The sequence below is a fragment of the Rhipicephalus microplus genome, chromosome 2 (genome assembly GCF_043290135.1).
Source record: "Rhipicephalus microplus isolate Deutch F79 chromosome 2, USDA_Rmic, whole genome shotgun sequence".
Taxonomy (NCBI): domain Eukaryota; kingdom Metazoa; phylum Arthropoda; class Arachnida; order Ixodida; family Ixodidae; genus Rhipicephalus; species Rhipicephalus microplus.
The window spans coordinates 300,342,265-300,365,711 of NC_134701.1; the positions used below are offsets into that span (position 1 = coordinate 300,342,265).

Sequence of the window (23,447 nt, forward strand, 5' to 3'; positions counted from 1 at the left end):
GGCGGGTATTGCAAAAGTCAATGTCGCCCAGTGCTTCCTGCACACGGTCGATGAAGGAGTGGGGCACATTCCCTCTCTTAGTTTCACTATCCACTTCTGCCTCAGCTTCACGTATTCAGGGTAGTTGTGAAAACTAATGCCCTTTTCACGGGTGGGTGATCATATAAAGACACAAAGCAGTACTCCACCATTGCGTAGCACTCGCCGCGGAGACAAGTGGTCGCAGTTGTAAGAAACAATCACCGTACTTTTAAAATGAGCATTAAAAGCGGGCACCCACGGTTGTTAGAACAGCACTGGTAGCCATTACATGCAAGATAATCAATTTAACTGAGTCTTTGCCCAGTCTTTACTGCGACGATGGTTTCTATATGGCGCCGCTCATCGACAGCACGGGATTCTTCTATCTGACGTCATACAAGTGGGGTTCGCAGCGCCACCATTGGTCGCGCACCAGGCTAATAGAAGCGATAAAAGGGGCCATCCTGCAGCGTTATGTGAAACTGTTCAGGCTGATGGCAGCAACATAACTGACTAGTGCTCTCAGCTTCCAAAATAGGACAATCCAATGACAAGCGTGAGGGGAACTGAGAGCCTTGCCTGTTCGGTGTGTATCTCGTGGTACCCGTCAGCTGGTCCCTGTGCCAGTGGGCCAGTGGTGGTGGTGCCTTTGACAACCCTCCAGCAGCGGGCCATGAGCCGGCCCAGCACGGTGGTTGGATGAAGGGCGACCAGGGTGGGTACCAGGGCCTCAACCAGGCCCCGCAGCCCTTCCAGCATGGGTGGCGATACCAGCACGTGCACATCCCCCTGCAGCCGCACCACCACTGCACTGCGCTGTAGCAGAGAAGGCTGCGGGAACCACTGCTGCAGCGGCTGTTGCTGCAACACACAGCAAAACAATATTTACTCAATTTTAGGCTGATCCTCTAAGGCCCCAAGCCAGAAAAGAAAACGGTGCCCTCAAATGTAGGCTGAGAAGGAAAAAAAAGGAAAGCCTACAGCACGCAGAGAACTCAAGCCACACTTATAACTGAGCCTATGCAGGGAATCGTGAGCAGCAGAGTCAACAATTCATCCAGCTTTCTCCTCTGTGAATGCGTTTGTACGGTGATTTCTACTGGATGAGAGCTAATGCCACTCCTCTGAATCACGGCCCTTTCTGCAGTGTGGCACTGATTGTCCTAAGCAAATTCAACTAGCTCAGGCCATCACATATCCAGAACTCTTGTACACATATGTTTGCTCTGCGAGTGCCCTTGCAGTGACAATTTCTTGTGTGTGAGTGGATCGTTTCCAGCAGTAGGCGGCTGTTGAGTGTATCATGTTGGGCCAGTGTGGCAGCAGCTGAGCTTTCTTTCGCAGTTTAGGCAAGTTCAGCTGCTCCATGCAAGGTGGAAATAAACAGTGGTGCAGAGGCTCCACGCTGTTAACCATTTGTATCCCAGTTTCCACACAAAACATATCTGTTGTGGGGGTGCTATCACCCCAGTAAAGTCGTTAGAGCCTCATGGCACGCACATGTCTCGTGGATGGGCCGCACTTAGTTTTAACCCATGAGCGAGAAGTGGTGTTGAGCTCGCGCACGTTTATCATTGCGGTAGCGCTGGCAGTCACATGGTGATGAGGCTAGGCGGCCGGACAAAAAATATCGGGGACTTTTTTTGTTCTTTGGTGGATGGAATGGATGGTCGCCTCCTGACAGGGTCCCGCGGGTTGCGGCAACTGCAGGTCGTGTTACATCGGTCCCTAGTGATAAGTTCAACATTGGCGACGACGCCTATGTGTTACCATGTCTTTGTTATGTTGATTGAGCATATTGAAATATTTGTATGAAGTTGTGTTTACTGTGTTGATCACTAATGATGTATTTGATTTGGCTAGTGATATCGTCAATGTAAAAAAAGTTCAATAAATGCTTGGTTTGGTTCGATCGCATCTACTCTCTCCATGTGTTCCGAGAGTCGAGAGCACAAGTAATTATGAGATCTCAAACAGTAAAGTTGGATCGAGCTAGCCAACGCATCGCCGTAAAATCTGCTTGAAATGCAGGCATTAGTTCAGTATAACTTCATAATAATATCTATACTCATCAATTTCTTTGAAAAACCAATTATAAGTGCGCACCGAACAAAGACATTCTTCTCGAGTGACCTCCCAAAGTGTCACCCTGAATTCACACAAGTTTTCAAATTATTCGGCCTTATTTTAGGAGTGTGTGAATATGAATCGAACACATAGCTTCGAATAGAAATCGAATAATAAAGAGATGCAATTTTTTTCCCCAGTAATCTTTTACTCCATCATTTGTTTATGTTGGAAACAGTACACTTGGCTGTTATAGTCTGTCATTGCACACACCAAAAAGAAAAAAGTCACCATCTGTACTTGCCTGTAGGCACATGACTAATAGTTGAGTGTATGGCTGTGATGTCTTGCATTTAACTAACTTGTTTAACAAACTTTTTGTATATTTTCCTTCTTCTCCCAGATGAAAATATGTAACTGAGAATCCAAATGGTTTCAACTGGCATTAACTAGGATCAACTGCTCCCAGTTGCAGGCTAACTGGTTTTAGCTGGAGATCAACTGGGAACAGTTGGTCCCTGTTGCAAGTGGTTTGAGTTGGTAGCTGGTCCCAGTTACAGCTCAACTGGTTTCAGCTGGGAATCAAGTGGAAGCGGTTGGTCCCAGTTGCAAGTGGTTACATTTAGTATCGGGTCCCGGTAACAGCTCAAGTGGCCGCCAACGGGGACCATCACCAGTTGAACTGGAAGCTGCCAGTCAAAACTATAGTTTAACTGAAAGTGCCACAAGTTCTGGTTGTACGCTTCTTCACAGTGAAAGATAAAAAAGGTTGAACTTGATTGTGTATGACGTAGAATTATTGCACCTTAACAAATGGGCTTTATCCAAGTTTCTTTCTTTCTCTATTTTTTTTTCTATACACGCAGAAGTGTATCGAAGCACCAGCCTAGTAAGACATATATGACGATCAAAATCAGTGTCTCATGATTAACAAATTCATTATCTTAATTTTTTCTCATTCTCTGTGCTTTGTTTTAACCTCACTGACTCGATTAAAATTATATTATCATGAAATATTTAGTTGCACAAGTGCGCAAACACATCGCATTCAAACGTACGCTTATTAATTTTAGCTTTAGTAAATTCAACTACATTAAGCAATTGCGAATATTTTAAGTCCATCGCACAGGCGAAGTGGTCCCTATTGACGTCAGGCTGTGATTCAGTCACAGGGAGCATGATGCCTGCTTGACAGCCTTGTGTGCTTCGCAGACGCATTACTTTCGAACAAAACGAAAAAAATGACACAGTGCCGAGTCTGTAGATACCACGGCCAAGACTGCCGATATCCCATAAATAAAGCTGCAAACTCCAAAGCAAACGTGCATCGTACATCACCACAAATGGTTTTACCACAAACACAATGCTTTCCTTCCTCCATGACAAACACCTACCACTTCTGTCCACTTTTTTTCTCACATTCTACCTGAATGACAAACTTCTACCACTCCTTCCCACTTTTTCTCTCACGTTCTACCTGAATTGCCGGCCGCCATCACTATAGTTGCGTATCTAATCTTACGCTCAAATACAGAATAAAACAGAGATCTATAATTGGACAGAAATATAAAATAGATTGAATTGATTTATTAAGTGCCGATTCAGCGATTTTCAATGAAAGAAGCGCACAAGAAATAAAAATTTTCACACAGCGACGAGCAGTTTCGTATAGCACATGTGGCGAGGGCTAGCTACCATGTCATAGAAAGGCACGGAAGTGCAGCGTAGTTCTGTTCTTGATGATGAAAGTGGAGTGATGGCACGCTTAATTTAGGTATTTTGATTAGTGCTCGACAGTTTCGTCTCAGACAGACTTTACGACTTCAGGCGATCGTCGGACAAGTGCTTTTGCCTGTGACAAGACGGATATGTAAATCCATCATGTTAGAAATACCCCGCTGGCTGCCTTGTTCGCAATGCAGTCGCTTGAAGGTAATTAATTCCTTCCGCTCTGAGTAATTGAACTTGTAGAGATAATATCATGCGACACTGAGTGTTCTGACTGTGTACACAATAGAACGTTGCCTTATAAACAATGCTTTAGACACTGCAGACTTGCTGCCATTTGTTTTGGAGCGTCATAAAAAGTGAGTGTCAATCGCGCAGTACTTGTGTTCAACAGCATGCTAAGTAACTACGAAGTGTACTCGTGCAGGCTAGTAGCTTTAACCAAAGTTCTACAAAAGGTATAATATCATGCAACACTGAGTGTTCTGACTGGGAACATAATAAAACGTTGCCTTATAAACAATGCTTTAGACACTGCAAACTTGCTGCCATTTGTTTTGGAGCGTCATAAATAGTGAGTGTCAATCGCGCAGTACTTTTGTTCAACAGCATGCTATGTAACTACGAAGTGTACTCGTGCAGGCTAGTAGCTTTAACCAAAGTTCTACAAAAGGTATAATATCATGCAACACTGAGTGTTCTGACTGGGAACATAATAAAACGTTGCCTTATAAACAATGCTTTAGACACTGCCGACTTGCTGCCATTTGTTTTGAAGCATTATAGAAAGTGAGTGCCAATTGCGCAGTACTTGTGTTCAACAGCATGCTAAATAACTACGAAGTGTACTTGTGCAGGCTAGCAGCTCTATGCAAAGTTCTAGAAAAGGGACCGTATTTGCTCGGTAATTAAATATCCCCAAACCTGTTGTCTGTGTGATCTCCGACTTTACTATACCATGGCCCCCTTTCTTTTTGCCACAGAGACAGTCTCGATGATTTAAAATTCGCAATAGACCAAGCCGTGATATCTACAAATAGTGTTAACTTAATGTACTGTGTCATTTATGAGAATTCTGTAAGAATTTAAAATTGTACATGACACAAATTAATTGTGTTAATAATTGCAGTGCAAAGTGGCAAACTAGGCTGTGGTGAATCTGTACATTTTACCGATATTTACACTAAAGGTGTGCCTGTTTATTTACAAACGCTGTTGACTGTATGGTAGAGGGATTTGTAGAAAAATGCAATCAAATGTTAAATACGAATTTGAGGAGAACCTCAATTATGATTTCTTCATGAAAATCTCTCAAAACAGTATAGTGATCGATTGAGCCACATATTAAGAAGTGTGAATTAAGAGCCACAGTTACTGCTTACAGGAGCTGTTCGTAATTGCGACTATAGAACTTGTGTTTTGGTTGAGAGCAATATCGGCTTTACTTTGGGGCACACTGCACGGTTTCTTAATAAGCCAATACTAGTTGGATGTTGATAAAATTTGACTTCTGGTAGTATTGCATGTGTAAAGTAGTAATTTCAGTTTCGCTAACAGTGTAAATATTTCTTTCAGACGGTCCTGTATGCAAGAAATCTACGAAATTTCGAGCGTCTGCCGCTGTGGTGTACACGTATCCCGAAGGAGTACGGCCACCAGCGTGGGTCCGGTCTTAGCGAGCCGCAGGGCACGCGTTAACCTTCGCCGTGGCGGGAAACACGATATTGCTCAAGTCGCAACACTTTATTGTGGCAACCAAACGCAGTACAGCCCGTTGCAAAAGGCGCGGCGGGAAAGCAAATAGGCTTATCCACGCCACGGGCACAAAGTACTACACAGGGGTGCCACGAGCACGTCTCCGCGGTAAAAGTGATCCACGGAGACACCGGAGCAAAGGCCCGGTTGCTCGAGCGAGGGCAAAGGCGCTCGCGTTGGCTTCGAAGGGAGACGGGTCGGCGTAGCTAGGCCACGCACTAGGACACCGTACTGCCCTTCGGCCGTGAGTACGCAGCGGGGCAACAAAAGGTGAGCGTTCGCATCGGGCGCGAGGCGCCGTCAGCGAACTCCGACGAGCCCCGAGCGACGGGACTCGACGGACGGAAAAGAATGCGTGGCTCACCGTTTGAAGTCCCGGACTGTACTCGCCGCTACCGACGCAGCGCGCGAAAAAACCTCTCGGGGGTCCCCACGCGCGGCGCCACAGTCAACATCCGCTACCGGGTGAGGGAGTTAAACGTCACTCCGCCCTTCCCAGCGCGGCTGAGAGCAAAGGAGGGCAGACATGTCGGGACATGAGAATTGGAGAAAGGCGGGAAAGCCCGCGCAAAGGCAGCGGGCCAGCCTCAATTCCCACACCGCCTATCCAAGGAAGCAATCAAAATGCATCACAGCCCCTGCATGCTCAATCTGCAATGCTTCTAATAAATGAGGTCCAGCTTCAGTGCCAAGCTTCCTCGTCTATATGCACCACAGGGGTCTACTGGCAACTGGAAATCATTGGGATCAGTTGCCAGTGGGTCTCAACTGGGACCAGTTCAAGTGGTTTATGGTCAAATCCCCACTGGGGACCAGTTGCCAATGGGTTCAAGTTGAAAATCACTGGCAACTGGTCCCCACTGGGAATTTGACCATAAACCACTTGAAGTAGTCCCAGTTTGTTCTCAGTTGGAATAATTTCACCTGGAATGTGGTAGCTCTTTATAAATTATTACAAAAATAAGGAAGCTTTTCTACCTGCCATACTGACTAGCGAGCATGAGGCCACTGGCTTTACTCCTGCCATGGCAGCCGTATTCTGATGAGGTTAAATGTAACAGTTAACACCAGTGTACTTAAGTCTAGGCGATTATTAAAGTAGGCCAGGTAGTCACAATACCTCCAGGTTCCCACACTATCAGCTTTCGCTCTTAAGACCTCATATTTTATCGTTTTCTATTTACGTTTTTCAACATTTCCCCCCTGTTCTCACCGGTCGAGCCACTAAGGTAAATAGGAGCACTTTAGACCTCTTCCAACTACACAGGGATACTCATTACCTGGCTTGCTTCCATACCCTTTCTCGAGGACTGCGTGCCCGCCATTTTCCGATCAAGAGTGCTCTGTCATGCTGATAGCTGCACAATCGTGACCAAGATGTACAGGGCGCGCGGGGATAACGCGAGATACCGCATTTATTCAAATCTAGGCTGATGACTTCTTTCAGATTTCTTGGCATCCGGGTCGGCTTAGATTTAAGTATTTTGAAGAAAAAAGTGCCATCATTGAGAAAAGCGGAGCACAACTAGCGCCACATAGACTGTATTGTAGCTGTTAGTAGCCAAGCCAACACCTGGCTTTGGTACACACGTGAGGGCGTCATTTTGATTTAAGTGGCTAGTAGTGAGACAAGCCGTTTATCATTTCAAGTCGCGCTTCGAGTGGTCTCTGTATGGCGTAGCTCAATGACGCCAAACAGGCAATGCAATTATAGTGCCACTTATAAAAGAAAAGCTGTCCTAGGCGTGCAATCATCGTCCAATGTTCAAATCAGGCAGGACTTTGGAGTGAACCAAAAAAATGTGCATTGCTGGAGGGGCTCCAGCATGCGACGACAACCCGGGAACTTTGATTGTGCACTCTTTTAAGAAGTGTGGCATATCCAATCCCTTGATGGCACCGAGGATGTGGCATTGTTTGAAGACAGCAACAAAGAAGTCAGCGGCTCGGAATAAGCACAGCATCTTTATAATGCAAATAACTAGAAGCAGCACAAAAAAAACGACGACAAAGAAACACACACAACAGGACTAGCGGCTGTATGTCTCTCAAGTTATGTGCATCATGAACCAACTGCTCTGTTTCATTTTCATGTTCAATACATGTTCGCTCTTTGTGAATACTGTCTCTGTTTCGTTGAATTTGCATACAAGGTTTTGTTTTTTTTTTTCCCTCCAGGCTTCAAATTTAGGTGGTGGGCTTAGAATCGGGGTCGGCCTATATTCCAGTAAATACGGTAAGCACGTCAGATAGGAAATTATTGATAATTACGATGTGTGATAGAAAGATGCCCCAAATACACGTTTTTCTTAAGAGGGGAGGTGGCCCTTGAAAACCGAAAAATCGCGAGAAAGTTTGTTCTTGAAAAACCATATTTTTGGGTTGTATGTCACATAAACTACCTATTCTGTAAATATCAGCGCCTAAAACACGCGCAAACGCCAAAGTCAAACCAAAATTCGCGCGCGCGCCATTCCTAGACCATGCGGCCATCCTGCGCCAACGTGGTCTTGTTTTGATCGTGAATTCTTTCCCTCTTGTTAACCGCCTTTCAAAATGGCGTCAACAGCGTGTTTGAGATGCTATTGATGTTTCTACAAGATGTGATGCAGAGTGCTGATTCGCCAAAGCAGCTCATTCAGCTCTCGCGGGAGAAAGCGCGCCTGCCATTGGCTGCTGCATTGGAAGCAGGGGCGGTCTCTCCTTGCGATGGCACGTCTGACACGATAGACATTTGCTTACGGGCCGCTTTTTGCCTTGCGCTGTATTTTCTCTTTCTCTTCATTTTTTATTTTTTCACCTGTTCTGTGCCCTTTATCTTTGTTGTTGTGCGAGATGCCATCAACAAAGCCGAAGATGGTGCGCAAGTTCAAAGCGAGGAAACGCGTTATGCGGATTCTACGAGAATTGAAATTTCACTTTTCTGCTGCAAAGCCCAGTACATAGATGCTTGTGCCGGCGAAACTGTGCTGTCGGCTGCCACTAGTCCAGAATCTGACAAACAGTGCGTACCTGGAGCCACGATTGCATCGAGCATGTCCGAGATCGCTAGATCCAGCACGTGCTCTGAATCGGTACTGTCAAGCCCGACACCAAGTGTTGCCAAAATCGTCATACTCAGCACTTTGTTTGTATTGGGGCCGATAGCGTGCATGGGCCGTCGACCCTTTATCTGACGATACATTTCCTAAGGAAGAAATCGATGCGAAGGCGAGACATTGACACGCCAATCAGGCTGAACTCGAATCTACGCCAGCGACGCAGCAAAAAATTGAACTGATGCAGCTGGCTCTTGAAAAAGAGGCCCTACGTCTGAAAAAAATTCTACACGGCCCTTAGAGAGGATAGAGGGAAGACAAAAAAGGAACGAAGTGAACAAAGACACTTCAATCTACTCTGCTGGAGCTTTTTGAGGAAAATGTGTGCTGAACTTTCAAAGCCCGTTTTCTCAAAATGGATTTTTTAGCTAGTGCCGAGGAAAGTGATTTCTCAAGAACTGCTTATTAAATTTGTGGGCCGTTTCTTTTATTCTGCTCCTGGATGATTTTGCCAGGGCGTAACAAGCTTCTTTTTTTGTTGAAAATTGGTGCCATTATTTATTAATAAACAATTATTTTTTATAAATGTCATACCTACTAGCTTTACCAAATTCAAAGTTGCATAAAATTTTTTGGGAGAAAAAATCGAAAAAATAAAGACTCTTTAGCACCCTAGGATATTTATCCAGGGATTACCACAAAAGTTTCAGCCTTCTAGCATGTCCTGGGATTTCTTCCAGCTCTTCCTCAAACACACAAGTGAACTGCCACCTCAGTAACTCTAGAACCCCTGAACACAATTTCATGAAGCTTTGCAGTTTTTCTATATTTAATGTAGTGAACATACTCTGAAAGTTTTGTGAAGATATCTTAAAAAATAAAAAGTTTGTTTTCCAAGGTAGCCTCCCCCCTTAATGGAGCCACAACTCCCAGCGGCAAAGGCACTATTTTGCCCCATCGCGACTCCCTTTGGTGCACTCACTGGCGACGACAGTAGACTGGTGTTGGCAAACGAGCGAGATCGCAGCAACGGTGTTATGGAGGACTGATTGCAGGAAATGCTGCCGCGCGAGTGATATGCATGTACAACAGATTCCCAAAGGCGCTGTCATACAACACAGATGATGACATCATTATAACGTTACCCAAAAGTGCATGGCCTTTCTTTGTTTGCCATTGTGTGGATGACCATATGCGCTACCATGAAATCATTCCGGAACTATGAAATGAATACATGCTGAAATAGTGGCACAGCTGACAGACGACCCGTCAGGCTTCGGCGCATGCACGTGTGTTTGTACGGCAATCCATTAGCAAAAACTGCCGCTGCTTCACATGGAACGCATCAACAGCGTACCTCAAACTGAGCGCGCCCCTAGCTATATTTGGGTGCAGTGCGTCACCTACTAAGCACACTCGGTCAACGCCACTCTTTGGAACGTACGCACACACTCGCCCTTGCACAGAGACAAATCGCCATCGCTGTAGCGGTGAGTTGCCTTCGTTTCGATGAGCAATATGCACTTTATTGAGGTGGTGCCGTGCACAGGGGCGTGGCAACAGACGGCGTCGTTGGTACGCGTACAAGAACAGTAACAGCACTAAACAGCTAAGCCATATGTACTGCCAAGCAGGGAGAACATAATTTAGATTGTTTGAGATAATAGTTTGTTGTGATTACATGCCGCCGCATTCGTACAAAGCTGTCAACACACTCCCTTAAATTTCCGTGAAGGCATCATCGCACTCGTGCCGATGTAGTAGTAATCAATCCACGATCTACTGTTGATGCTCTTATCACAAATGCGTAAAATCGGAAGTTCTCCACAGTGACATATGCGACCCAATATCTGTGAGGATCGAATATTCAAGAAATACTCTAATTATTTTGAATATTCAAAATTTTTTATTTAGTGATATCAAATTAAATATTAATATTACAAATGCAATATTTGAAACTTTCAAATATTCCCACACCCCTGCTTTGTTTTTTATCTTATATTTGTGTGAGTGTTGCAATATGAGCGACATAAGCTTTGAAAGTTAGGTTATTGCTGCGGCGTCCAGGTTTGCGGACACCAAGCATACGGGGTCTGTGTAAGAAACTGACAGAACACCGCAACATAGTAAGACCCAATCCGTTGCCTTGTGGCACGGCGTAAAACATTATCTGTAACATAGCTAAATACAACTGAAGGGAGAGTTGGGTTGTTCCAATATAAATAGCTAAATATACATTTTAAAGGCCATGTCTATAAGATTTTCCTTTTTTTTTTTTTTGAAGGAGAAGTGGATTCTAGCTGGCTAGCAAAGAAAATTTACAGAGCATAATTACAGTGATGCTACTCACTTAGGCTGTTTTGGAGCAGCTTTTGGAGCAGACCAAAATGCATTTAGGAGCAGCAAAACTGGCTTTTAGAGCAGATATTGTTAGAGTCAATTTTAAGACACCCATTGTGTTCACGAAGAAATCTGTAAACAGTGGTTGTGTTCAGCCGATGTTCTGACAAGCGATCTTGTCTTCCTCAAAACAAAACTGTTTTGTTGTTCTAGCCTTGAGAAAGACAAGTGCACTTGTAGAAACGTCCACCTGACGCAACCCTAGTTTACGGATTTTTTCATGACAAGGTTCAGCCACCCTTTTCTGCCGTTTTTTTAATACTGTGTTCATGGCACACGAATGATAAAATTACAATGTGCTGCACGCTATTCAAGCATAATAGATTAAAAAAGAAAAGAAGAATCTATTACCGACAGACAACCTAACCCTATTTAATATATAAGCCAATGATAAAATTTAAAACCATAGCACTTCATTATAACGTGAACATCAGTTACCTGTCGATTTTTCGGAAGCCAGATTTTTCAGATACATTTATTCACACCATTTCACGAGAGCATCAAAAGCCCTATCAACGTCGATGCAGAAGAACATCTGAAATTTTCGACCCTTAAACTCTTCTGTGCCCGATTTTTTGGGCTCTCACGCGACATTCCAGGTATAAAACAGCATTACTCAAAGTCCCTGCTTTTGCTACATCTATGACCTCGTAAGCTTAAACAAGCGCTTTTAAAAATCGTTCTACATCACAATAATGTTTGAAAGTCGGCTTTGCCACAATACACAAGTGCTATGGGGTGAAGCAGATAAAAAGATCACAGATTATACATGAGGTTGTAGTGCCATCATCATCGCCATCATTTCTTGATCACTGCGCCGTGCCTCTCACACAGCTGATGCTAGCTCGAGCTGCGCGAGGATTAGAACAAGCTAGGCACTTGGTGTGTCGGACTTGGACAGCCACCGCGGCTCCGCTTCAGGCGTGGAAATAAGTGGCGAGAGAAGACACGACCACGTTGGCCGTCGTCTCGTCTCCCTCTCTCGCTACATTGAATGATGATTGCAGATAAAAATATCACAGATTATACATGAGGTGAATGATGAACAGTGGGGCGAAGCGGTCCAACGGAGAGTCAGACGGACAGATAAACGGATGGATAGATGCGCAAATGGAGGACACATGAATAAATAGAGGCACAAATGAACAGACCGCTACTGGCTATATATGGCGGCAAACTGGCTATTACGACCACAACACGATACATCCGACCCAGGGCGTAAGGAGCTTCACACTGGCTACAATGACGATGATGACACAGGACATATGACCCACAGTGTAACGAGCTTCGCCCCTGAAAGCCAGTGTCACTGCGGAGTGAGGTGATGTCTAATGAATAAGCACCAAAAATGCTTTCAGTCGTGAAGGCGGCAATGCGACAAACACACCAGTAAAACTTAATTGCATTATGATAAGCATCTTCAGCTAACTGCTTGCTACTGCATATGCCACAGTTGCCGGCATACTGCACGCTTTTATTCACTCACGCACGTAGCCGTCCATGCTGCCTTTCTGTGTGATTCGACTATGTGTACCACACAGACGTGGTGCCTTCATGAACAAAATCAGCTCGCCATTGCCACGCCCATGTGCAATCAGAAACAAAGTGGGCATCAAGAACACTTTTTTATGACAAACACGTGCGTACGAAAGCACCCCGGTAGGAACAGCGGCAGCTGTGTAGGCGATGTGCTCCACACAACTAGGAATGATCGGTCTTGTATGACAGCAAGTGCTTTGTGTCACGAAAGATTTTCGTATAGTGGACCATCTTCTAAGTGAACACATGCATCGCAGAGGTCCAGGCAAGTATTTTTCTATTCTGTCACATCCCTTATGTTCGCAGTCATCGTTTCTACATGCTCAATGCGATAAATCCACAACCTATTCCGCACTTTGCTGCTATCGGCGGCACTCATCACGCGACACATATTTGCGAATGGACGTCAGCAGGCCCTGAATGTATTTATGACAGCCTGACTGTGCACCAAAATACTTGATACGTGTACTCTAGGAGGCATTGAAGCTATCTCAGACAGCCATGGCTATTTGAATACTTGAGCAGAATAAAATGCCATGAATTTTTTTTTTTTTTTTGACGATTTCACAGTCTCTAAAAAGTCCAAAAAAAATCGCAGCATATCCACGGACTGAATGTTAATGAGTGGGGCGAAGCGTCTGTTTGTTCGTTCGTGCATCCTTCCGTCCGTCTAACTATGGGTCATTCTGTCTGTCCCTGTGTCTACCCGTATGTCTGTATGCTCGTCCGTCCACTGAACATTCCAAGTACCACCATCTCGCATCTTCACGTCATATATTAATTATACACAAGTACTGCCATCTAGCGGACATTCTAACAACTAAACCCCCCTGTGACACATACCCGAGAGAGGTGGTTACTACAGAGGACGATTGGGTGATGCCTTACAGAGCTTCGCCTATAAAAATCGGGCATTCACTGCATTTCGACCATACATGGTCCCAACAGTGACATTTGACCCAGTTTGGCTTGGCTTGGCTCGGGTTGTTTCTTAGCAGGTGCACCGCGATGTCATTTCAATGAGAGAACCTCAAGTAGTTTCGTTTCTGAAAGTCGGACCCCGCCCTTTGGCGCAGGTTGGGCGCAGACACGGGACATATGAACGGTGGCATAAAGAGCTTCACACTGGCTACTACAATGATGACGACACTGGACAAACGACCCATGGTGTAAGGAGCTTCCCCCTGATAACCTGACCATATTTAACAGATAAAACCAATGATGAATTCGGTGCAGTTTGGTGCAATTGGCACAGCGTTAGCATCACTGCAATCAGCACATTGAAGCAGACCCATCAATAAACGAAAGACTCTTGAACAGTGTTACTGCTGATGATGACAGCATTCAATTTGAATGATACCAGCAATGCAATGGTAATGATGATTATTGAGGGTAAAGATGTTGACAAACATGTTAATTAAAGCTGTGGGCAAGTAAATGTGCCTTGAATGGCGATAATAAAAGCATTAAAATGAGCATTAATATTATGTTGATGATAATAAAGGATGATAATGAAAAGGTTGTATCAGCCATTAGCAAGCGGCCTTAATGATAATGAAAGCATTGAACTGATCATGAGCGCATTGATTAAAGAAAGGAGTCATGATGATGATAATATTTACTGCATTGAAACAGAGCCGTCTACAAGATAAGTTTGATAAAGAAGGTCGATAGACCCCATGCAACCAATGTTCCCAGCAGCCACATATCTGAACCCTTGTATTCTCTGAGAACTGAAACTGAATTTGCCAGGTTTTTGGTTCGTTCCCACTTTGTTATATTGGTACAGTCGAACCCCGCTACAACGAACGCCGCTTTAACGAAATTCCCACTACAACGAAAAATTCACGGTTCCCCGTCAGAAGTCCATAGAAGTCAATGCATAAATATTGTTGCTATAACGAACACTTTCTCTTCTGCCGTCCCGCTTCAACGAAATTTCACGATGCGATTCCAGGCTTAGATATTTATTGCTATACAGTAAACCTAATCTTTAACATATTGATGAATTTTCAGAACCTAAAAATACGTGGTCGAAGTCTAAAACATGCGTTGGCACCATTAGAAACCACCGCTGTTCAGCAAGCATGGGCATCGCCTTTTCTGGATAGCGATGGCGATCAGACTGCCCTGATTTTGTCTGTGGCAAAAGCAGGGCAGTCTCATTGTAATCACTATCGAGGATTGACGGCGCCCATGTTTGCTGAACAGCGGTGGTATGGTGACTAAAAGAAGAAGTGTCAGCGTCGTCCCGGCCGCGTCTTGAAAGGAGGCGTGCTGGTATTTCATTTCGCCACCGTGATCAGTCGAGAGCCCTCACCAGTCGATAGCGTGGCACTGTCAGTCGCTTGGTCGTGTGCCCACAAGTCACAACGTCGATGCTTTGCCTATTTGGACTTGTTCGGGATCAATACGTGCCAATGTGACCATGCCACAGTGATGCGTAAACAGCCGACACACTGCTTGGCACCTGGATGCAATGCGGGATATGTTTCGACCCACAAACAAGGGAAGAAAGTGTCTCTCTTCTCTGCTCCCGCCGACGATGAACGGCGCAAGGCCTCGGAGCGTGCAATTCCTTGCGCTGACAAACCACAGGAAAACAACTGTGTTGTGTGTGAAGCTCATTTCGATGAAAGGTTCATCGTCCGTAGCTACAAGCATGTTATCAACGGGTTCTTAGCAACTTGGGAAAAAGCTGTACCTAAGGAGGGTGGGTTCCTGAGTAAATCAACTGCCAAAGGACTCCGCGTCACTCTAACCAGCACCCTTTCCATCCCGCATTATGCCACGAAATCCTTGGGCTATAAATAGTTGATGACGTCTCGTCTCTGCCAAGACCAGCTTGAAATCTTTTTTAGAATTTTGAAGCAAAGCCTGGATCGAGTGATCACCCTTCGCCGACACAATTTTTTATCTCTGTGAATTGCCTCAGTTTTTACAGTTTGGCACAGTCACCTTCCAGTGGAAACATACCTTCTGGAGTTCTGAGCAGCCTTCTATGTCCGAGCATCCACAATATTTCAATAAAATTGCAGAAAAAGCTGGATGAGCTGCTATACGTGGGGCGCCTCAATAAGATTCATGAAATTGTGAGGGTGGCCGAGAGAGGGCGTTACGTGACGGCGTCATCATCATCGGGACTTGGCCGAGAGAGGACACTACGTGACGGCGTCATCATCATCATTGGGACTGGAGTGGTGGGGGTTGCGTGTGTGGGGAAGAGAGAGTTCGGGCTGGTTGGAGTGGAGTGACAAGACGTAGGGATGTGTGGTGTGCGAGTTAGGGTTAGCGCGTGACAATCACAGGTCGGCCGAGAGAGGGCGTTACGTGACGGCGTCATCATCATCGGGACTTGGCCGAGAGAGGACACTACGTGACGGCGTCATCATCATCATTGGGACTGGAGTGGTGGGGGTTGCGTGTGTGGGGAAGAGAGAGTTCGGGCTGGTTGGAGTGGAGTGACAAGACATAGGGATGTGTGGTGTGCGAGTTAGGGTTAGCGCGTGACAAGTGGGGGCTCGTCCGGGATGGCTTCAGGCCCGACAACAGCAGCGGACGACATGCCTAGGCTCCAAGGTCTCGTTGAAGAGCTGTTGCTGGGCACCGACGGCTCCGCCATGGAGCGCGAACGAATCGCGGCGGTCGTGCGCGATCGAGTGATGGCGACGCCGCTGCCCACGGCTCCGCACGTGGGAGCATGGACTGGGGCCGCTAACACTGGCGCGGTCCCTCGGGCCACCGACCACTCTGCGCCTCGGCTCGCCGCTGCGCACATCCCCCGCTACTCCGGTGCTAGAGACTTGCAGTCGCCGGAGGAGTTTCTCGAACGTTTGGAAAACTTCTGCCTCGTGACGGGGGTCGCCGCAGATAAGCGACTGACACACGTGGTACCGGCTGCCCTCGAGGGTGGCGCGAAGTTGTGGTGGCGGTTCGTGCGCGGGTTCGACTCGTGGGAGCAATTCACCGCCGCCTTCCGCTCCGAGTTCTCGTCGATTGACGCGAAGCGTCGCCTGAAGGCGGAGCTCGAACAGCGCACGCAGCACCCGGAAGAAAATTTGAAGGAGTTTATATATGCGATCGCTACTTTTTACGACCGCATCGGGGAAGAGGTCTCCGAAGCCGAGAAGGTGCAGCGCGTACTGAGGCAGATGCACCCTCAGTTGCAAGATTTGGCGGAGGGGCATGCCTACAACGACCTCGCCGAGTTGGTGAAGGCAGCCGACGGCCTAATGGAGCGGGCTTGGCGTCGCCTCCAATACAGACCACCGCCACTTCCGAGCAACCAAGTAGCCAGAGATCTGGCGTTCCGCCCTAGCCAGGCCCCCGACCATCGCTCACTGCCGCAGCCGAACACTATGGCGACGGCGTCGTTCGCTTCGTTTGCTGCTGCCCCACCGGCACCGCCGACTTATCACTGGCCACTGCATCCAGCTGCGCTAGACCCGTCGTACTGCCGGGACCGACAGTACTCGTGCGACACAGCGCCTCCGTTCTCACCCTACGGGCCAGGACCGATGCCGCGGCAGGAGACCGCGAGTGGAGCAATGCGTGTGCAGTGCCATCGCTGTGGTGGATTCGGCCACATATCTCGTAACTGTGCCACGGGTCGACGAATGGGGCCACCCGTTTGCTTCCGGTGCCAGCGATCGGGTCACCTGCAAGCACAGTGCCCGGGAAACCAGTGGCGGTAGGTGCTGCCCCGGCGGGCACCTACGGCAGTGCGCACCAAGTAGCGACCACAGCCGGTGGCAAAGAGCCCCTTATGGACGTCCGTATCGGGTCGTCGACGTTCAAGGCCCTGCTAGATACAGGCTCAAGTGTAAGCTTCTTCGGACCGCACGCCGCGGCGGCGGCCCAAGCTTCTGGAGCCAAACCCAAGGCAGACGTACGCGTGCTGCGTTTGGCATCAGGCTGGTCGCAGTCAACCATGTCTCTGAAGTGCCAGATCGAGTGGGCTGCCGGTTGCCGCAGACAGCAGTTTTTGTGCGTTTCTGACCTGTGCCGTGACGTTGTCCTTGGTAGGGATTTCCTGACGGTGAGTGGCATCTCTCTGCACGTGTCACTTGGTGGGTGGACTGTCGGCACAGAACCACAAAGAATTGTGCCGTTTGTCAAGGCCGCTAAGGAACAGCCAGAGGCAGTGGACGATTTTGGAGACAGTCTGCGCTGCATTTTTGCTGAGAGTGATGCCAGTGTGTGTGCCAGTGTGCCGGAGGCGACTGCAGCCTGCAATGTGATCATTTCCGGCCACTCGTCGGACCTAGACCCACGCATGAAAAACATTTTAAAAGAGTTCAGCGAAATCTTCACCACAACTCCGGGCTGCACAACCCTGGCAGAGCATCGCATAGACACGGGAGACAACCCACCTGTTCGATGCAAACTGCGACCAGTGAATTCCAAGAAGCAGGCCATCATCGACAACTGCATTCAAGACCTGCTGGCACAGAACCTCATCCGCCCTAGCCAAAGCCAGCATGCCAGTGCTCCAGTCCTGGTTGAGAAGAAGTCTGGTGGCTACCGCATGGCTGTGGATTACCGCCAGCTAAATGCACGCACTAAGGTGCCAGTCTACCCCATGCCGAGGACTGATTGGTTGCTGGCACAGCTGGGACGAGCCAGGTGGTTCTCAAGTTTTGATCTTTCACAGGGTTTTTTTCAAATCCCTGTTCAAGAGCAAGATATTCCAAAGACAGCGTTCATTTGCCATCGGGGAACCTTCGAGTTCATGAGAATGCCCTTTGGAGTTGCCGGAGGTCCTGCCACGTTTCAGACCCTGATGGACCGACTACTGGAGGGAATTAATCACCAGTTTGCCATGGCGTTTCTCGATGATGTCCTGGTGTATTCGGAGACCCTAGAGGATCATCTTGAGCATGTTCGGGAGGTGTTGAAGCGGATAAGTTCGGCACAGCTGACCATTAACCCAGAGAAGGTGCACGTGTGCTGTCAATACCTTAAGTTCCTTGGCCATGAAATATCGCCCGGGCAGTGTAGGCCGGACAAGGAAAAAGTGCGAGCGGTGCTGGACTATCCTCAACCAACAACACTCAAACAGCTGCAGGCCTTCCTGGGACTAGCAGGCTATTACAGAGGGTTCATACCTCAGTTTTCTATCACTGCACGTCCACTCACAGAACTCCTTAAGAAAAAGCAACGTTGGCGGTGGGAGCTGCAGCAAGAGGAAGCCTTTAGAGCACTTAAGCAGTCCCTGGCCGACGATGTTGTGGTAAACTTGCCGGACCTCAACAGACCATTCGTGGTGGAAACAGACGCCAGTGGAGTCGGCATTGCAGTGGTGCTTCTGCAGGCAGCCGAGAGTGATGCTCAACTGCGTCCAATAAGCTTCATTAGCAGGGTCCTCACTGAGGCAGAGCAGCGCTATACAGTGCAAGAATGGGAGTGTCTGGCTGTGGTGTGGGCAGTAGACAAGTTCCGACCATACCTTGAGTTCACCGAGTTTGAGGTACACTGTGATCACTCCTCACTATCCTGGATGTTCACCACAGACCAGGCCTCACCACGTGTAAAGCGTTGGGTTTTGCGGCTGCAAGGTTTCAACTGCAGAATCAAGCACAGGCGGGGTCTTGCAAATGTGCCAGCCGACGCCTTGAGCAGAGCTCCCCTTCAGCACCAGGAAGTTCCAAGCCCGAGTCTACACGAGACGCTGTTCCCTATGGCTGTTCCAGAGCCCAGCCCACAAATCAGCTTTGAGGCAGCTGCTGTAGCATCTGAAGTGGACGACACTACTGTCTTGAATGATGCAGGGCTCCTCACCCAGGAACAAGAGCAGGACCCCATACTGTCAAAACTACGAACTGTGATGAAGGGAGGAAAGCTTCCGCCCACTGACAGTGATCAACCTTTGATAAAAGACCTGGCGGAGACGACCGAGATGGAAGAGAGTGGGTTGCTTGTACAGCACCGAGGGAACAGGAAAGTACCTTGGCTACCAAACCATCTCTGCAACTTGGTCCTGCGACTGTCCCATGACCACCCGATTAGCGGCCACTCCGGCCTGACCAAACTGATCTCAATGGACGCAAAAGTGACTCTCGGATCACTTATTACGTCAGTGGCTATGTGTCCCGGAAGATTGTGAAAAAGACGAAGTGCTACGAATGTAGCAGGTTCTTGCTTCATTCTGAGAATTCAAGCTTGCTTCCAGCAGAATCATGCCTTCTGTACTTGTCCGAGTCCTTAACAGACCTGGTCAAAGTTATGGAAGATGCATTTAGCTATTGTTTCAGTTTGAACAAGTTGAAAAGTGACAGCATAACAGCTCCTTATCTCTTGCCTAGCATGCTGTCTGTAGAGGCTAAATATTGCCGGCTGTGAACATTTAACACCAGAAACTGGAAGTGACAAATCAGATATCTAGATTCTTTACACTGACCAGAATGCGTTTTCTCGTTACTGGAGAAAATGCACCCAATAAAAACAAAAGAGAAAAAATGAAGTTTTTGAAATTGAGACGTATGACTTAACTGTCATAATGTTAACACAGCGAACAAAGTTTGATTTTATGTTATTGGGCATTCCTCACACTGTGTTGCTTCTTGTGACTTTACTATTGTATTGTTCACATTGTTACGAATTTCCCATTGACAATTCTGATGCCATTGTCTGGCTGTGTGTCGTTTGTGGCAGTATCCATGTCTGCCAATCAAATCTCAATTTCATGTGTGCAAGTATGCCCATTGTATCGTCGTATATATATATTGTTCTTTTTAGTAGCCTTATTCACTTGCTTTATAGCTCAGTTTAATATAACTTGCAGTTCTCTCCAACCTTAATGCATATGCCATGTTTATTTTTTATGTTGTTTTTCGCTTTCATGAAAATAAATTTCTTAATTGCTTGTAAAAGTAGACGTTGATTGTGCAAGTCATAAAAATAACGGTTGCCAATACCTTTACCTGCATTGGGACATCACGGAGAACACTGCGGCATCAAAGTGAAAACTGCCCGGTTTTTTGTTTTGGTAGGAGTCGCTTGCTGGATTCCGTGCTGACCGGTTGTGCCCTCGCGATCTCCGACGTCAGCGTAGCTCTGGCCGCCTGGGCTCGCCCTACGTCATCTCCTGACGCCGACGACCTTCGACGACAGTGTAGCTCTGACCGACTGGACTTGCTCTACGCCATCTACTGACGCCGACAAGAGCTTTCGCATGTGGTACCCCGTCCTCGGACTCCTGTGACCGTGTTTCCATCTTTCCTATCCCTCCTATCCCCTCGATATGTCGTCGCGCTCGCTCTCTGGCATACTGTTTCTCTCTCTTTATACACCTTTATTCCTATCCTTTTAATCCCTCTTCACCCCCATCCCTTGTGAGCTACTGTTGAGGTGTCGCTCCCTGAAGCAGACAGTTACGGGGTTCACTTTTCTCTTCCTTTCTCTCTCAGAACCACTTAGTAGTACTTAGTAGTTGTTTTGGTGTCAAGCTCATGGCAAGCCACTTGATTCTCCATCTTCTAAGCTTCGTAGCTGTATACTATGAAGTGAATCGAAAACACTAGTTTTCATTGTTAATACACGCTTTGCAGTGCGCCGCCAAAACTGTGACTGGTAAACTTTGTTATAATCCGCAGGGTAGCGTGAAATATTTGAAACAAAAAACGACTGATACGGGGCACGAGGAGGGGCATCTCGAAAGCGACATAAGCGCCGCCGCATTGGGATGAATTCTCGCTCGCTCTCCGGCGCGCTGATGCTGACACCTCTTTTTTTAGCCACCATAGTAGTGTTTTCTGATGGTGCCAACGTGTGTTTTAGACTTTATCAACGTATTTTCGTGTTCTGAAAATGCATCAAAATGTTAAAGATTAAGTTTACTGTATAGCTGCAGACGATCCAAAGCTGAAGCTCAGTTGCTTAGTTCATGGTTTCCTTCACGCTGCTGCTGGGTGCATCTGCGGAACGATGCCTTTTTTAGATTCTTGTGCTTATCATTTTGTTCGCACTTGGCTAGTGTGGTAACTAATCAGAGCGGCTGTTCGTCCGCATTATCAACAAAATCAGCTAGCCGCGAGTGTTGGATGATAAGAATGACATAAAATAAGGCAAAAGTCGCCACTCCACGGTGACAGTCACCGTTTTACCGCTCCATGGTGAAAAGTCACCCTCCACGATGTTGCCATTTTAGCTTATTGACGGTGGACAGCTGTTAGTGTTACATGTTAATACAACTGCTTGGTTTGTTCACAAAAGTGATTGTAGTCCTTGTTTCTGTTAACGTGTTAATGCAGCTGTTTGATTCGTTCACAAAAACGGTTGTAACCATTGTTTCAGCCTGCTTTTCACCATGGCCTCGCTATGCATGGGTAAGAATCACGTCATGACACTGCTGAGATAGAATAAAAAGCAGCGGACACTTTTCAAATTTCGAAAATAAATGTTCGTTTGTTTTGCTAGTTTAGATCGGTTATATTTTTTCGATTTCACTACAACGAAATTTTCGCTTCAACGAAATTTTTTCCACGCTCCTACAGTTTCGTTGTAGCGGGATTTGACTGTATTGTTTTTGGATATATACGTACAAAAAAAGCATTTACCTGCACAACTAGATCGGCCGTGGAATAAAAAGGGTTAAAACCGTGCAAAAGGTTGACAAGAGGTCTTTTCAGCATGTGTTGCCCAACAGATAAAGAACAACATGCACAGGCACCATAGTTCTCCATAAAGAAAGCGACAGAATTCCAATAAAGCAGGGAGTAAGACAGGAAGACACGATCTATCCATCGCTATTCACCGGAAGTTTTCAGAGCCCTAAATTGGGAGGAGCTAAAGATAAGAGTTAATGAAGAGTACCTTAGTATAACCTGCGATTCGCTGATCACATTGTCTTAATGAGTAACTCAGGGGATGAATCACAGCTCATGACTACTGAACTGGACACAGAAAAAAGACTAGGTTTGAAAATTAATATACAGAAAACTATACAAAAATATACCCGCAACTCATGATTACAGAGTTAGACAAGGAGAGCAGAAAGGTAGGTCTTAAAATGAATCTGCAGAAAACGAAAGTAATGTACAACAACCTCGGAAAAGAGCAGCGCTTAAAGATAGGTAATAGTGCACTTCAAGTTGTAAAAGACTATGTCTACTTAGGGCAGGTAATAACCGCGGAGCCGAACCACGAGACTGAAGTAACTAGAAGAATAAGAATGGGGTGGAGCACATTTGGCAAGCACTCCCAAATTATGACAGGTAGATTGCCACTATCCCTCAAGAGAAAGGTGTATAACAGCTGTATCGTGCCGGTACTTAGCTACGGAGCAAAAACCTGGAGACTTACAAAGAGGGTTCAACTTAAATTGAGGACGACGCAGCGAGCAATGGAAAGAAAAATGGTAGGTGTAACCTTAAGAGACAAGAAGAGAGCAGAGTGGATTAGGGAACAAACAGGGGTTAAGGATATCATAGCTGAAATCAAGAAGAAGAAATGGACATGGGCCGGGCATGTAGCGCGTAGACAGGATAACCGCTGGTCCTTATGGGTAACTAACTGGGTTCCCAGAGAAGGAAAGCGGGTAGGGGGAAACAGAAGGTTAGGTCGGCAGATGAGATTAAGAAGTTTGCGGGTATAAATTGGCTGCAGCAAGCACAGGACCGGGTTAACTGGCGGAACATTGGAGAGGCCTTTGTCCTGCAGTGGACGTAGTCAGGCTGATGATGATGATGATGATACACAAAACTAAAGTAATGTGCAACAGTCTTGGCAGGAAACAGCACTTTGCAATAGGAAGAGATGTTGAAAGTTGTAAAGGGATATGTCTACTTGAGACAGGTAGTAACCTTGGAGCGAGAGAGAAATAACTGGAAGAATAAGGATGGAGTGGATCACATTCAGCAAGCATTCTAAAATCATAAATGGTAATCTCCCACTAATCCT

General features: G+C 46.6%; 1 protein-coding gene across 5 annotated transcripts in view; it reads right to left on the reverse strand.

The window, feature by feature from the left end:
• tweek (transmembrane protein KIAA1109 homolog tweek) overlaps positions 1 to 23,447 on the reverse strand; it is a 1,194,469-nt gene that overhangs the window by 771,924 nt on the left and 399,098 nt on the right. For 4 of the 5 annotated variants that reach the window (XM_075882507.1, XM_075882501.1, XM_075882497.1 and 1 more), the window contains one exon: positions 601 to 882. In XM_075882507.1, coding sequence (XP_075738622.1) covers positions 601 to 882 — 282 coding nt within the window. The remainder of the gene's footprint in view (positions 1 to 600; positions 883 to 23,447) is intronic. The other variant, XM_075882492.1, reaches the window with a different exon arrangement.